The sequence below is a fragment of the Emys orbicularis genome, chromosome 4, assembly GCF_028017835.1.
Source record: "Emys orbicularis isolate rEmyOrb1 chromosome 4, rEmyOrb1.hap1, whole genome shotgun sequence".
Taxonomy (NCBI): Eukaryota; Metazoa; Chordata; order Testudines; family Emydidae; genus Emys; species Emys orbicularis.
In genome coordinates, this window is record NC_088686.1 from 9,469,584 (window position 1) to 9,483,125 (window position 13,542).

Genomic DNA, 13,542 nt, shown 5'->3' on the forward strand with positions numbered 1-13,542 from the left:
TTTTCCACATCCTTCTTGTAGTGTGGGGCCCAAAACTGGACACAGTACTCCAGATGAGGCCTCACCAATGTCCAATAGAGGGGAATGATCACGTCCCTCGATCTGCTGGCAATGCCCCTACTTATACAGCCCAAAATGCCGTTAGCCTTCTTGGCAACAAGGGCACATTGTCGACTCATATCCAGCTTCTTGTCCACTGTAACCCCTAGGTCCTTTTCTGCAGCACTGCTGCCTAGCCATTCGGTCCCTAGTCTGTAGCAGTGCATGGGATTCTTCCGTCCTAAGTGCAGGACTCTGCACTTGTCCTTGTTGAACCTCATCAGGTTTCTTTTGGCCCAATCCTCTAATTTGTCTAGGTCCCTCTGTATCCTATCCCTACCCTCCAGCATATCTACCACTCCTCCCAGTTTAGTGTCATCTGCAAACTTGCTGAGAGTGCAGTCCACGCCATCCTCCAGATCATTAATGAAGATATTGAACAAAACCGGCCCCAGGACCAACCCTTTGGGCACTCCGCTTGATACCGGCTGCCAACTAGACAGGGAGCCATTGATCACTACCCATTGAGCCCGACGATCTAGCCAGCTTTCTATGCACCGTATAGTCCAGGGGTCGGCAACGTTTGGCACGCGGCTCGCCAGGGTAAGCACCCTAGCGGGCTGGGCCAGTTTATTTACCTGCTGACGCGGCAGGTTCGGCCGATGGCGGCCCCCACTGGCCGCGGTTCGCCGTCCCGGGCCAATGGGGGCGGCGAGAAGCAGTGCGGGCCGAGGGATGTGCTGGCCACGGCTTCCTGGTATAGTCCATTCATCCAGCCCATACTTCTTTAACTTGCCGGCAAGAATACTGTGGGAGACCGTATCAAAAGCTTTGCTAAAGTCAAGGAATAACACATCCACTGCTTTCCCCTCATCCACAGACCCAGTTATCTCCTCATAGAAGGCAATTAGGTTAGTCAGGCATGATTTGCCCTTGGTGAATCCATGCTGACTGTTCCTGATCACTTTTCCTCTCCTCTAAGTGCTTCAGAATTGATTCCTTGAGGACCTGCTCCATGATTTTTCCAGGTACTGAGGTGAGGCTGACGGGCCTATAGTTCCCCGGATCCTCCTCCTTCCCTTTTTTAAAGATGGGCACTACATTAGCCTTTTCCCAGTCATCTGGGACCTCCCCCGATCACCATGAGTTTTCAAAGATAATGGCCAATGGCTCTACAATCAGATTGGCAGAGTCAGCCTGTAGATGGATTGAGGCATTGCAAGGTGAACTGAATCAAGCTTTGTGATGACCAGCATTAGAGGAGGAAAGAATCTGCTGCTTGGATTCAGAGCACTGCTAGTGAGCGGGTATGCCCTACCTGTGGATAGGACTGTCATCAAAGAACTCATTGGCGCATACACCATGCTCTGAAAAGAGCGATGGTGCCATTGAATCCAGACTTGGAAGAGCATAAAAACACGCCTTACACACACACACACACACACGTTCTGAATAATAGTAGGGAATTTAGTACTTAGAAGTGAGACAGCTACATAAGTTACTTCCATCACCAGCATCCTATGGATAGAATAAACATGTCTTAGAACCCCTTCCCCCATCAACCCTCTTCAAACCCAGGGAAGAGACCTGCATTCTTTCAAACAATAGGCAGAGGCTAACTGAACCAGAGAAGGATGACTATTTGTCAAATGCCTAACATCACGATTCACGAAAGGTACATAAGCATGTCCTTAACTTTAAGCATTGACTTCAATGGGACTTAAGCACAAGCATATCCTTAACTATAAGCATAAGCACCTTCCTAACTGGGGACCTAAAATGGGACTGTGAGCAAACTACACTACAGGGCAGAGTAGCAATGGACAACAGATTAATAGTCTAAGTGAGAAGGTTTCTGAAATGTGAATGCCTTTTTAACTCCATTAAAAAAAATTGAGATCCTCCATATGGAGACGAAAACCCTTCCTGAAATATTAATGAACAAGAAAATAAGAGTTGTGAACTTCTCGCTCTCCTCTGTTTGCTTTTCCTTCCCCCTCTAGATTCTCTCCTCCCTCTTCTGTCAAGGATGCAGAAGTTTCTCATTTGCTTTCCTCCTCTAACCCTCCCACTTGCTCCAGTCACCACATCCTGATCTCCCTGGTGTCAACTCTCATCTCCTCCCTTATCCATCTCCTTAGCCTCTTACTCTCCACTGGTTCTTTCCCTTCACCATATAAGCATACTTTATTCTCTCCCATCTTAAAAACTCACTGTTATCTCCTTGTCTTTCCAACTACTGCCTCATCTCCCTTTCATCTCCAAGCTCACTGAATGCATTGTCTGCAATAACTGTCTGGAATTCCTCTCTTTCAGTACCATCCTAGAACCTCTTCAATCGGGTGTCAGCCTGTTACACTCTACCAAAACAGTTCTTCCCAAAATCTCTAATGACCTTTTCCTGCTAATGCTCAGAACCAGTACTCTCAATTAGCCAAGACAGTCGGACACAATCCCATGCTCTGGGTTTCCCTAAACCTCCAACTGTCAAAAGCTGAGACTGAACAACAGGGGATGGATCACTTAAAATTGCCTGGTTCTGTTCATTCTCCCTGAAGCATCTGGCACTGGCCACTATCAGACAGGATACTGGCCTAGATGGACCACTGGTATGACTCAATGTGGCGGTTCTTATGATCCAAGGTGTTATTGGTTACAGGTAAGAGAAAGGTTGGGATTTTTGTTTTAATATGAATTTACACTTGACAACATTCCTGAAATTTAAACTTTTAGCCAACACATTTCAATTTTATTTTTACAGAAAAATTTACAAATCATTACTTGTGCAATTACATATTAAAGAAAAAGAAGGGAACAAGAGTTGCAAGGACTGAATATTAATATCAGCTGCAGCTATACAGTCAGGTTTCAATATGTCTGTAGGATAAATATAAAAAAAAGAATTAAAGTTTGCATAAATTTGATAAAGGAAGTATATCTGTTATAAAGAAAGCCCTGACTAGCAAGTAGAAGGAAGTCCTTGAAAATAGTAAGTGATAAGGCCAGAAGGAATAAAGTAGGGAGGATGCCTGGTTCAAAGAAGACGATAAGGGGAAGTTTCTAAAAATAAGGCCTCTGACTGATAGGGATGAGATGGTTTTAAATAAAACAGAATCTGTCTTAAAATGAGCCAACACAGTCCTTCCTTACCCCACACACCAGTGTTAAAGCCTATGTGAACTCACATGCAATGGGAAAACTGCTTGACAGCAAGAATGAGGGGAGGAAAGGCCTTGGGAAGAAGGAGGTTGTAAATCTTATCAGGATTAATACTGGAAATAAGGGTGAACTGTCTCAATTTGGGTTTTAGCTGAAGTCAGTAATTGGCAATGACATCACTTGTTTGGTAAAGGGTATAAAAAGTAAGCTCTTAAAGGATTCATTGCTAATACCTGCCTGACCACATTGGAGCTGACCAATATGGGTCTAAGCACCTCTGGGTTTAGCCTGTTTGTAAGTATCTAGATCAAATGCTTCAAAATGTTTTGTTACTGCTTGGATGCAGTAAATTGCTTATTATTTAGGCTTTTTAGGCATGTTTAGAGCAATTGTATAAGTTAGACTTTGGATTTAATAAAAATTTGTGGTTAAATTAGTGTTTGGTGGTTTCCCATATTAATAATTTCAATTATTAATAATTCCAGCAACTTTCAATAATTTATTTTGTGTTATTTGCATCTCTCCTACATTTGCACAGTTTAAATCACTATACTATCAAGCAATTAGGCTATTAGCAAATATCTGTTTAGAGTACTGGTCTCCACTAGCAGAGGTTGGAAAGCTTTCATCCCTCATAGTAAGTCCAGTCTTACTACTTTGTAATACTTCAAGCCTGTTTATTTGACAATTGGTGCACCTGGATAATTGCACCAAACTATTAATACTGTGCAGAATGGTCTCTCTTGAATATTCAGGTTTCTCCTTCTTTTGCAATGTCTCCAAATAGCAACAAAAGCTGATGTTTTGAAGTATGAAAAGACAAGAGGATGTGCTCAAGGTGAAAGACTTTTAAACTGTACCTACTCAAAACCAGCATTTTAATAATCCATACAAACCCCAGCAGATATATTGTTAAATGTTAGTATCTGACAAAACACTAGCAAGAAGGAGAGTCCTAACTACTGATAAAAAAAAGTCCTGGGAGAAATATATACATTTTATTTTTGTTAGCTCACCAACCATGATCACTACAAGAAAAGGTATGCACTGTACAGTGACAGTGATGTGTGAAAAAACCTTTTTCTCATCAACAGAAAGGATATGTTTTTACCAAAGGGTATACTACCTACTGGTACCCCGGCCAAATAAAATTCTAATAAGGATTAAACAGCATTAATGTGGAACTGAAAGGTGACCTGCAAAAGGAAATAAATGGAATTCTACTCTTTTTGCTGATGTGTGATATACAAAGGGTACGTCTTCACTACCCGCCATATCGGCAGGTAGCAATCGATTTATCCGGGATCGATATATCGTGTCTCGTTAAGACGCGATATATCGATCCCCGAACGCGCTCACCGTCGACTCCGGAACTCCACCAGAGCGAGCGGCGGTAGCGCAGTCGACGGGGGAGCTGCGGCCATCGATCCTGCGCCGTCTGGACCTCAGGTAATTCGATCCAAGATACTTCGACTTCAGCTACGCTATTCGTGTAGCTGAAGTTGCGTATCTTGGATCGACCCCCCCCCCCCCCCCAGTGTAGACCAGCCCAAAGGCTGCCAGAAAGACTTTTTTTCTGCTTGAAATACAAAGTCGTCTCTTCTGTGTTTTTGCTGGCAATCTTCTTTGGAGTCTAGAGAACCTGAGTATGAATTTTCAAAGGCCTTAATTGAAGATGCGGGGCATAATCTTTAACCTAGATTCCCCCCTTCCCCCGCCAATTGTTTGTTCAGGCATTTGAGGTAAAAAATTTTTAACAAAACCAGGTAAAAAAAATGGATTTTAATGAGTGAAGAAAAATTTCCTTCTTAGTTCCACAAGCTTCTCCTTGGTATTTGTGATGACATAGTCCTTTTAGCTCTGCAGTTGTCCATACAATCTTCCAGGAAAGACAGGGTAGATGAGACCTGAATTTCTAGTACAAAAAGAGAAGCTTAAAAATAGGTTCTCTCTCGCTCAAAAAAAAAAAAATATTAACGTTTCAGACTCTTGCCATATATTGCACATCAGCAAAAAAAAGGAGGAACAGTGCCAAAGGGTTTCTTCTTTGTAGGTCAACTTTAAGGCGCGTGGAAGTATTACATCCCTCTTAAAATATAAGCAGTATTCTCATGCTCAGGTAGGTAATGTCCAAAGGGGTGGGGAAAAAAGAACATTTTGTTTTTATCCCAACAACAAAATTTTTGGCTCATGTCATAAATTTCTATTGATAGACAGATGTCAGTTTACAGGATGGACAACCCTGACATGCAGTTAGAATTCAAAATAAAGAACATTCTGAGAACTAGAGTTAGCAGCAGCAGAAGGGGATTGATTTATGAGAACAGATTAAAAAACTAAATATGTGTAACTTGGCTAAGTGACTACCAAAGGGGAACAGAGGTAAAGACAAAATGCCAATCTACAAATATTTGATGGATGTGAACACCAAGTGGGATGAAATTAAGAATAGGAAAACTAGGCTATCAGGACAAACCTTCCTGTCACCACTACGATTAGGCTGTAGAACAGTCTGACTTGCAAAGGAAGGGGAAGAAACTATATTGCTTGGGATTTTGAAAACTAAACTGAGCAAAACTATAGAAAAATGTACTGTAGGAAGAGTCTTGCATTGTCAAGGGGATGGATTGGGTGATCTAATAGTCACAGAACTCAGATGGAAGAGACCTATGAATTATTGCTACTTGTAATCAAATATTCATTGCCATGTCAATGGAAGAGACAGGGAATGAAACTTCAAGTTACATATTTATCTAGAGGCCTCCTCCAATAACTTTACTGATTTGCATGGCACCCTTGCTAGGTTTGCAATATTCATTAAATAAATCTCCACTCACTGGGTAAAGATAACATTCTCAATAATTAATTTCTTCAAGCTGTAACTCAATCTGGTGGTTCTGATGTTACAACTGACTCCTCAGATAGATCTAGGATATCTGAAGACTTCTAGTAAGGAAATATTTTAGCAAGCATAAAGTTTTAATCAAGTCCTTCCTGTCACTTGGGCAATAAATTTCATTGATTAATGAATTGTCAGTGTTCATTACTATAGGGCCTGATCTACACTACAGACTTAGGTCACGGTAAGGCAGCTTACGTTGACCTAATTATATCAGTGTCTACATTACAGCCTTGCTCCCGCGGATGTAAGTGTCTTACTACAGCGGCATAATTCCACCTGCATGAGAGGCGTAGGACTTATGTCGGTGTATTTAGGGCAATGCAGTGTCTGTGTAGACACTGCTTAAATTAGCTGTAGGCTGTCATTCTTGTTAATTCAAGGTTCCTGCTGGAGCTGTGAAATTGACAAGAAAAGCTGGTAGGGTTCCTGCTGTGAACCTTGCTGGGCTCACAGCTGGGGCTGTAACCCAGAGGCAAATGGGGGGGGGGGGGGGCTCCAGCTCTGAGCCCAGCTACTGTCCAGGCTCTCAGCTCCCCATTGGGAGTCCAGCTACCGCCCCCCCAAGCTCTCGGCTCCCCGCCGGAGACCAACAGCAGAAACAGAGCAGTGGGCATCAGTGCATCACACAGCCAAGTGATGCAGGCTTGCTGGGGCTGGACAGGCTGCCTCACTTGGTTGGGACAATTAAGGACTCAGGAGGAGGAGGAAGATGAGACCCCATACTGGGGCAAAGAGAGGAGGAAATGTGAGAGTAAAGAGGGGGAGCTAGAGTAACAGATGATCAGAGGGAGGTCCCTGAAATACCAGAGGCTCTGTTTATCCATAATCCAACCCTGGTAAGGTCAAGCATTGTTGTTTCAGTTAGTTTTCTATGGACAGAAAAGCATCCATCATCCTTAATCTTCTCAGTACCATGAGTTTATGTTCTCTCTTGTACAGTGCTGCTTTAGGTACTGGAATCTAGGAATCTCTCCTTTCAAACTTCAGAAATCCCTCTCACTGAGCAGCAAGTTATTATTTAAAACATCTTTTACTCAGACTTAATGAGACTGAATCAGCTTCCAAAATGGACAAGGCACAGGATCAAGAAATTAAATCTTTCAACTGTTGGGATGCACGGTCTCCTGCCCCACCTCACAGCTGTGTGCACTTGCTCCTGTTCTGCCCCCTGGCACAGTTGCTAGAGAGAAGAGAGCAGCTTTCTCCATTCCCAGGGTGACTTGCATAGTCTCCTCCCTGCAACCAGGGGCCAATTGTGTCCATTACCCATTCTCCCATGGGGCAAGTGCCAAGGTTATGGTAGGTGGGGAGAGATGAGAAGAGGAAGTCTTCTCTGCCTGCTGCTGGGCAAAGGGGAACAGAGAATACAAGGGATCTTCATGGTCTTCTCCTCATCACCTGGTACATCTCTCTAAGAGTCTGTCTACACAGCATTTTGGAGTGAGCCTCCCAACCCGGGGTCAACAGACCTGGGGCTAGCAGGACTCATGCTAGCACTCTAAAAATAGCTGTATAGACAACATTTTCAAGTTGCGGCTCGGGCTGGAGTTTGGGCTTTGAAGCATAGGGAGCTGTCTATACTGCTATTATCAGAACACAAGTGCAAGCCCCACTAGCTCCAAATCTATGAACCCAGACTGGGAGGCTCGCTCCAAAATGTTGTGTAGACATATCCTCAAAGGCCCAGAACGTAGGGGAAGGAAAAGGACGCGTCTCCCAATTCCCAAATAAACTATATTTGCTCCCCACTCCTTTGCCCATTCCACCATAGCTCAGGCTACATGGGGACCAAGAGCAGTGCCCCCTATGTTGTGCTTCTTCCACTACAGCTCTGTGTCTGTGTGGGGGATGATCTGAAAGAGTAGAAATAACAGGAGTACTTGTGGCACCTTAGAGACTAACAAATTTATTAGAGCATAAGCTTTCGTGGGCTACAACCCACTTCTTCGGATGCATCCGAAGAAGTGGGTTGTAGCCCACGAAAGCTTATGCTCTAATAAATTTGTTAGTCTCTAAGGTGCCACAAGTACTCCTGTTATTTTTGCGGATACAGACTAACACGGCTGCTACTCTGAAACCTGAAAGAGTAGATACACCCTACTCCTCAAGTGACCTGCACGGCCTATACCCCCCACGCTCACTCCCCACAGGATGTATGGGGAGAATAGAAAACAGGTGATTCCCCCAGTCTCCAAGGGATCTGCACTGCCTCTCCAACCTCCCACCATGATTCAGGGGGTGGGGGGCCCTTGGGGAGAAGACACGAGTCCCAAAAGTCTCCTGCCTGAGTCTGTTCTGTCCAGGATGTGTGTGGGTGGGGGTGCCCTCAAGTACACAAATGAGCCTGATAGCCTCCCTCCCACACATTCCCACCCAGGTGGGGCCTGAGGGGGGCAAGGGGTAACCAAGTGCCTGCTCCTTCCCGGGAGCTCTCCAGAGTAGGTGTTGGCCATCTGGGTAGGGAGTGACAGGGACAAAGGGGAGGCAGGTGCCTATTCATTCTCAGAGGCTCTCCAGGGCAGGTGCCCACCCGAGCAGAGACTGAGGGGAGCAGGGGCTGAAAGGGATAAGGGGGGGGGGGGGCAGGGGCTGAGAAGGGTGCAAGGGCCTGCTTCTGCACAGGGGCTCTCTGGGGCTGGTGCCCTGGGGGGGAGACCTGGGGGGGCAGGTGTCCGCCCCTCCTGGGCAGGACCTGAGAGGAACAAGGAGGGGCAGGTGGCCGGCCCCCGGCGGGACCTGAGGGGAACAAGGAGGGGCAGGTGGCCGGCCCCCGGCGGGACCTGAGGGGAACAAGGAGGGGCAGGTGGCCGGCCCCCGGCGGGACCTGAGGGGAACAAGGAGGGGCAGGTGGCCCCCCCCCCCCCGGGCGGGACCTGAGGGGAACAAGGAGGGGCAGGTGGCCAGCTCCCCCCCCCCGCCGACGGGACTGAGAAGGACAAGGGGGGGCAGGTGGCCTGAGAGGGACAAGGGGGAGTCAGGTGCCCCCCCAGCAGAGACTGAGGGGAGCAGGGGCTGAAAGGGATAGGGGGGGGGCAGGGGCTCAAGAGGATGCAAGGGCCTGCTTCTGCACAGGGGCTCTCTGGGGCTGGTGCCCTGGGGGGGGGGAGACCTGGGGGGACAGGTGTCCGCCCCTCCTGGGCAGGACCTGAGGGGAACAAGGAGGGGCAGGTGGCCCCCCTCCCCCGGGCGGGACCTGAGAGGAACAAGGAGGGGCAGGTGCCCCCCCCCCCCCCGGGCGGGACCTGAGGGGAACAAGGAGGGGCAGGTGGCCGGCCCCCGGCGGGACCTGAGGGGAACAAGGAGGGGCAGGTGGCCGGCCCCCGGCGGGACCTGAGGGGAACAAGGAGGGGCAGGTGCCCCCCCCCCCGGGCGGGACCTGAGGGGAACAAGGAGGGGCAGGTGGCCGGTGCCCGCACTCACGCTGCCAGTAGACCGGGTAGCACTCGGCGCTGCTCACATCCACCTCGTAGAGCCCGCCGCGCACGCAGACGGGCGGGCCGGGGCCGGCGCCGGGCCCCAGGGCGCGGTAGGCCAGCTCGAGGCGCAGCGAGTCGTAGCCGATGAAGGGCTTCCAGCTCTTCCTGTCCTCGCGGTAGAGCCAGCGCACCTCCTCGGGACCCAGCTCCCGCACCACCTCGTAGCGGGGCCGCCCGCCGCCGCCGTCCGCCGAGCGCGGCCGCTTCCGCTCGGGCAGCGCGCTGGCCGCCAGGGAGAAGCCGCTGCCGCCGCTCTCGCTGCTGGCCAGCCCGGCGCCCTCGCTGCCCTCGCCGCCCGTGGAGTAGCGCAGCGACGTGCCGGACTCGGCCGAGTCGAACTCGTAGCCGCCCCCGGCCTCGTCGCTCAGGCTGGGCTCGCGGCGGCGGGCGGCGGCGGGCTCGCCCTCGGAGGAGGAGGACGAGAGCGCCGGGCGCAGCGGCGGGAGGTGCTCCGGGCCCCGCGCCCCGTCCTCGCCCGCGGTCCCCCGGGCCGAGTGCTCGTAGCAGCAGCCGTAGCCGGCGTCGTTGCCCAGCTGCCAGGGGCCGTGCGGCGGGCCGGGCTCGGGGGACTCCATGCCGCGCACGGGGCAGCTGCCTCCGCCCGCGCCCCCCCGGCCCCCGCTCACACCCGGCCCCGGCTGCCGCAGCCGGCTCCAGCCCAGCGGGGCGGCGCGGCGGCAGCGTCACGCACGCGGGGGCGGTGCAACCCTGCCCTCTGCCGGGGGGCAGACCGGTCATGTGACCCCCCCCCACCCCTACTGACTAACGGGCGGGGGGAACCGGTCATGTGACCCCCCCCAGTCCCTACTGACTAACGGGCGGGGGGAACCGGCCATGTGACCCCCTCCCCCCAGTCCCTACTGACTAACGGGCAGGTGGGGAGGAGACCAGCCATGTGATTCTCCCCCCCCCCCCAGTCCCTACTGACTAACGGGCGGGGGGCGGGGAACCGGCCATGTGACCCCCCCCCCCGTCCCTACTGACTAACGGGCAGGTGGGAGAGAGACCAGCCCTGTGACCCCTACCCCCCCAAACACCTACTGCCTAATGGGGGGACCAGCCCAGTGACCCTCACAGCTGCCTACTGCCTAAAGGGGGGGGGATGGCCTTGTGACCCCCCCCCATCCCGCTACTACCCAACAGGAGGGAGCAGGCCATGTGAGCCCCAGCCAACTACTGCGTAATGGGGGTGGGGGGAGACCGACCATGTCCACCTACTGCCTAAGGGAGGGGGCACCAGTCATGTATGTGACCCACACACCCATGCCTCCATCCACTTTATTCCTAATTGTGGTGTGTGTGTGTGTGGGGGGGGGAGTACTGGCCATAAACCCTATTGCCTAACAGGGGGACCAGGTACCAGCCATGTGTGTGACCGTCCTACAGCTGCCTAACCTGGGACGGGGGTTACCAGCGATGGGAGTGGTGTGCATGGTACCAGCTTGGCTGGGTACACGTCTATCGGGGAGATGGGTTTTCACTTGGCATAGTGTGAATCAAAGAGAATCCAGTAAGCATAAGCTTGGCAGAATTCAATTTTTATTTATTTTTGCAATTTTGATGGATAGTATCACTTGTCTATTATTAAGCATTTTAATATTTTTTTATTTATTTAATTTTTCACAGTTGCAGGACATCATGGGCAAATCAGACAATTATTTAATGACAGTAAGCATTGGGATTCAAAAAGTTAGTTTTATAACCATTAAAACACAAATTGTTAATATGCATGTCAAAATATACAGAATACCGTAAATATCCTTTAATTAAACTCTAATACGTTCTCAAGCAGCATATTTCTTACCTTACCTATCTGTAAATTTTGATAATTATCAATTAAATTTTGTTTTCTGTTTGTCTGTTTGGTGAAATTGATATTTACCAACATTTGCTGATAAAAATCAAATCCTTCCAAGCCTAAGTAAACGAAATGGGCACCTGTGACGGGTTGGACCCCTCTTCTGGGATGCCACCTGATGTACTGTGATTTCACTGAGCTTGCCTGCTCCATTAGCCTGGGCTCCCTAAGAAACATAAGAACGGCTATACTGGGTCAGACCAAAGGTCCATCCAGCCCAGTATCCTGTCTACCAACAGTGGCCAATGCCAGGTGCCCCAGAGGGAGTGAACCTAACAGGTAATGATCAAGTGATCTCTCTCCTGCCATCCATCCCTCTCCCTGTTTTTCTGAATTAGGCTCTCCAGCCTCTGGCAGCACACACACACACACAGGTAGGGACGCACCAGCTGTAGAATCTCACAGTCTGCAAACAGCTCTCTATGAGAAGACACAGCAAGGAAAAGGCCCAGCACCCAAGTGCAGCTCCCCTCTGGAAAGTACACCCCAAATAATATTGTCTTGCACTGTAGAGAAATCTATACAACGTAAGCTCATAAATTCGCCCCCTCCCTCAATGTGGAGAAAGATATGCACAACTTCGTGTCTTTCTCCCCCCCCCCCCCATTATAAATTGCACAAACTGGGTTTACTAATTAACGAAAACAAGTTTATTAACTATAAAAGGCAGATTTTAAGTGATCATAAGGAATGGCAAACAAAACAAGACAGATTACTAAGCAAATAAAACAAAACATGCATACTAAGCTTAAGATCTTAAAGATCAGGTCAGTTCCTTTGTCTTTTCAGGTACTTTCAGCATTCACTCTTCTTGGGTGGGAAGGCAGTGAAGGGAGAGACCTGTTTGCCTTACTCCCCAGCCTTAAATAAGATTTACATGAGGCGGGAACCTTTTGTTTCCCAGTCTTGACCTTCCCCCTCCTTTTAGTGGAAAATTACTAGAAGTCCAAGATGGTGTTTAGTACCAGGTGACAGGACCACTTGACCTAGTAGTGTCACAGCTATGTCCCAGGATGCCTCTCAGGAAGGAGAGAGATTAGTATCTTCAAAGTCTTATTGTTTCTTCCTAATGGCCCATCAAGGCTGATGGCCTGTTGTCTGGTGGGTGTCTCCTAAATACACACACAGTTGTAATTGTTACATAGTCAATATTCCTAACTTTAGATACAGAAATGAAACATTCATACAAATTGGATAATCACATTCAGTAAATTATAACCTTTCCGATGATACCTTACAAGACCCAGCTTGCATAAAATATATCTCAGTTATGCCATAGCCATATCATAAGCATATTTCCATAAAGAATATGGGATGTAACATCACAGCACCTTCTCTCTACTCCACATCCATCTCCTGAACAGTAAGGGGGATTACAGTACAGAGGGTAAGATCGCGCTCCAGGGGAGCTGGATCCTAGATCTGTCAGGCAGTCTCATGCTGTATTATTGATATAGCACCAGACAAGTTAGTTACTTTACAGACATGTAGAAAGGCAAGATTAACCTAATGCTGGAGGGATTTTTAAAAACTATGTTCGTGTATCTATTGTTTTCCTTAATCATTACAATTATAGTACCAAAAAGACACAGCACACAATTCCTTTAATTCATTAATAATACTTTGCATTTCTATAGCACAATCTATCCAAGGCTCTCCGAGCTCTTGACTAACATTAGTGAATTTAGTTTCACAGCAGTTCTGTGCCAGATCATTCTCATTTTACAGGTGGGAAAACAGAGGCACAGACAGGTAAAGCATTGTACATATAAGAAGTCAGTGGCAACACCTGGAGTAAAATGCAAAGTACAAAATCCCTCCAGCATTAGATTATGAGCGAGGCCATAGCAGTGAGGGGTGTCATTCAACTGCCCTTCAGCCATGGTCTTCTTGGAGACTACATTGCCCAGGAATTGGCTTCATGCGACAAGGAGTAGGGTGGACCCTAAGGCGTGTAGTCCACTCCAAGTAGAGCCCCACTTTGAATGTGTGGGGAAGGGCCTTTCTGGGATAAACAGGCAAGCATGGGAAGAATGTTGGGAGGATGATGGTTGGGTCATTAAGGTGGGAACCTGACAACAGCTTGGGATATCTCAGATGAATCATCA

At 48.7% G+C, this 13,542-nt stretch overlaps 1 protein-coding gene across 1 annotated transcript in view; it reads right to left on the minus strand.

The window, feature by feature from the left end:
- DDHD1 (DDHD domain containing 1) overlaps window positions 1-10,151 on the minus strand; it is a 109,711-nt gene extending 99,560 nt beyond the window's left edge. Inside the window, exon 1 of the mRNA XM_065403611.1 lies at window positions 9,521-10,151. Coding sequence (XP_065259683.1) covers window positions 9,521-10,151 — 631 coding nt within the window. The remainder of the gene's footprint in view (window positions 1-9,520) is intronic.
- Window positions 10,152-13,542: the final 3,391 nt, after the last annotated feature.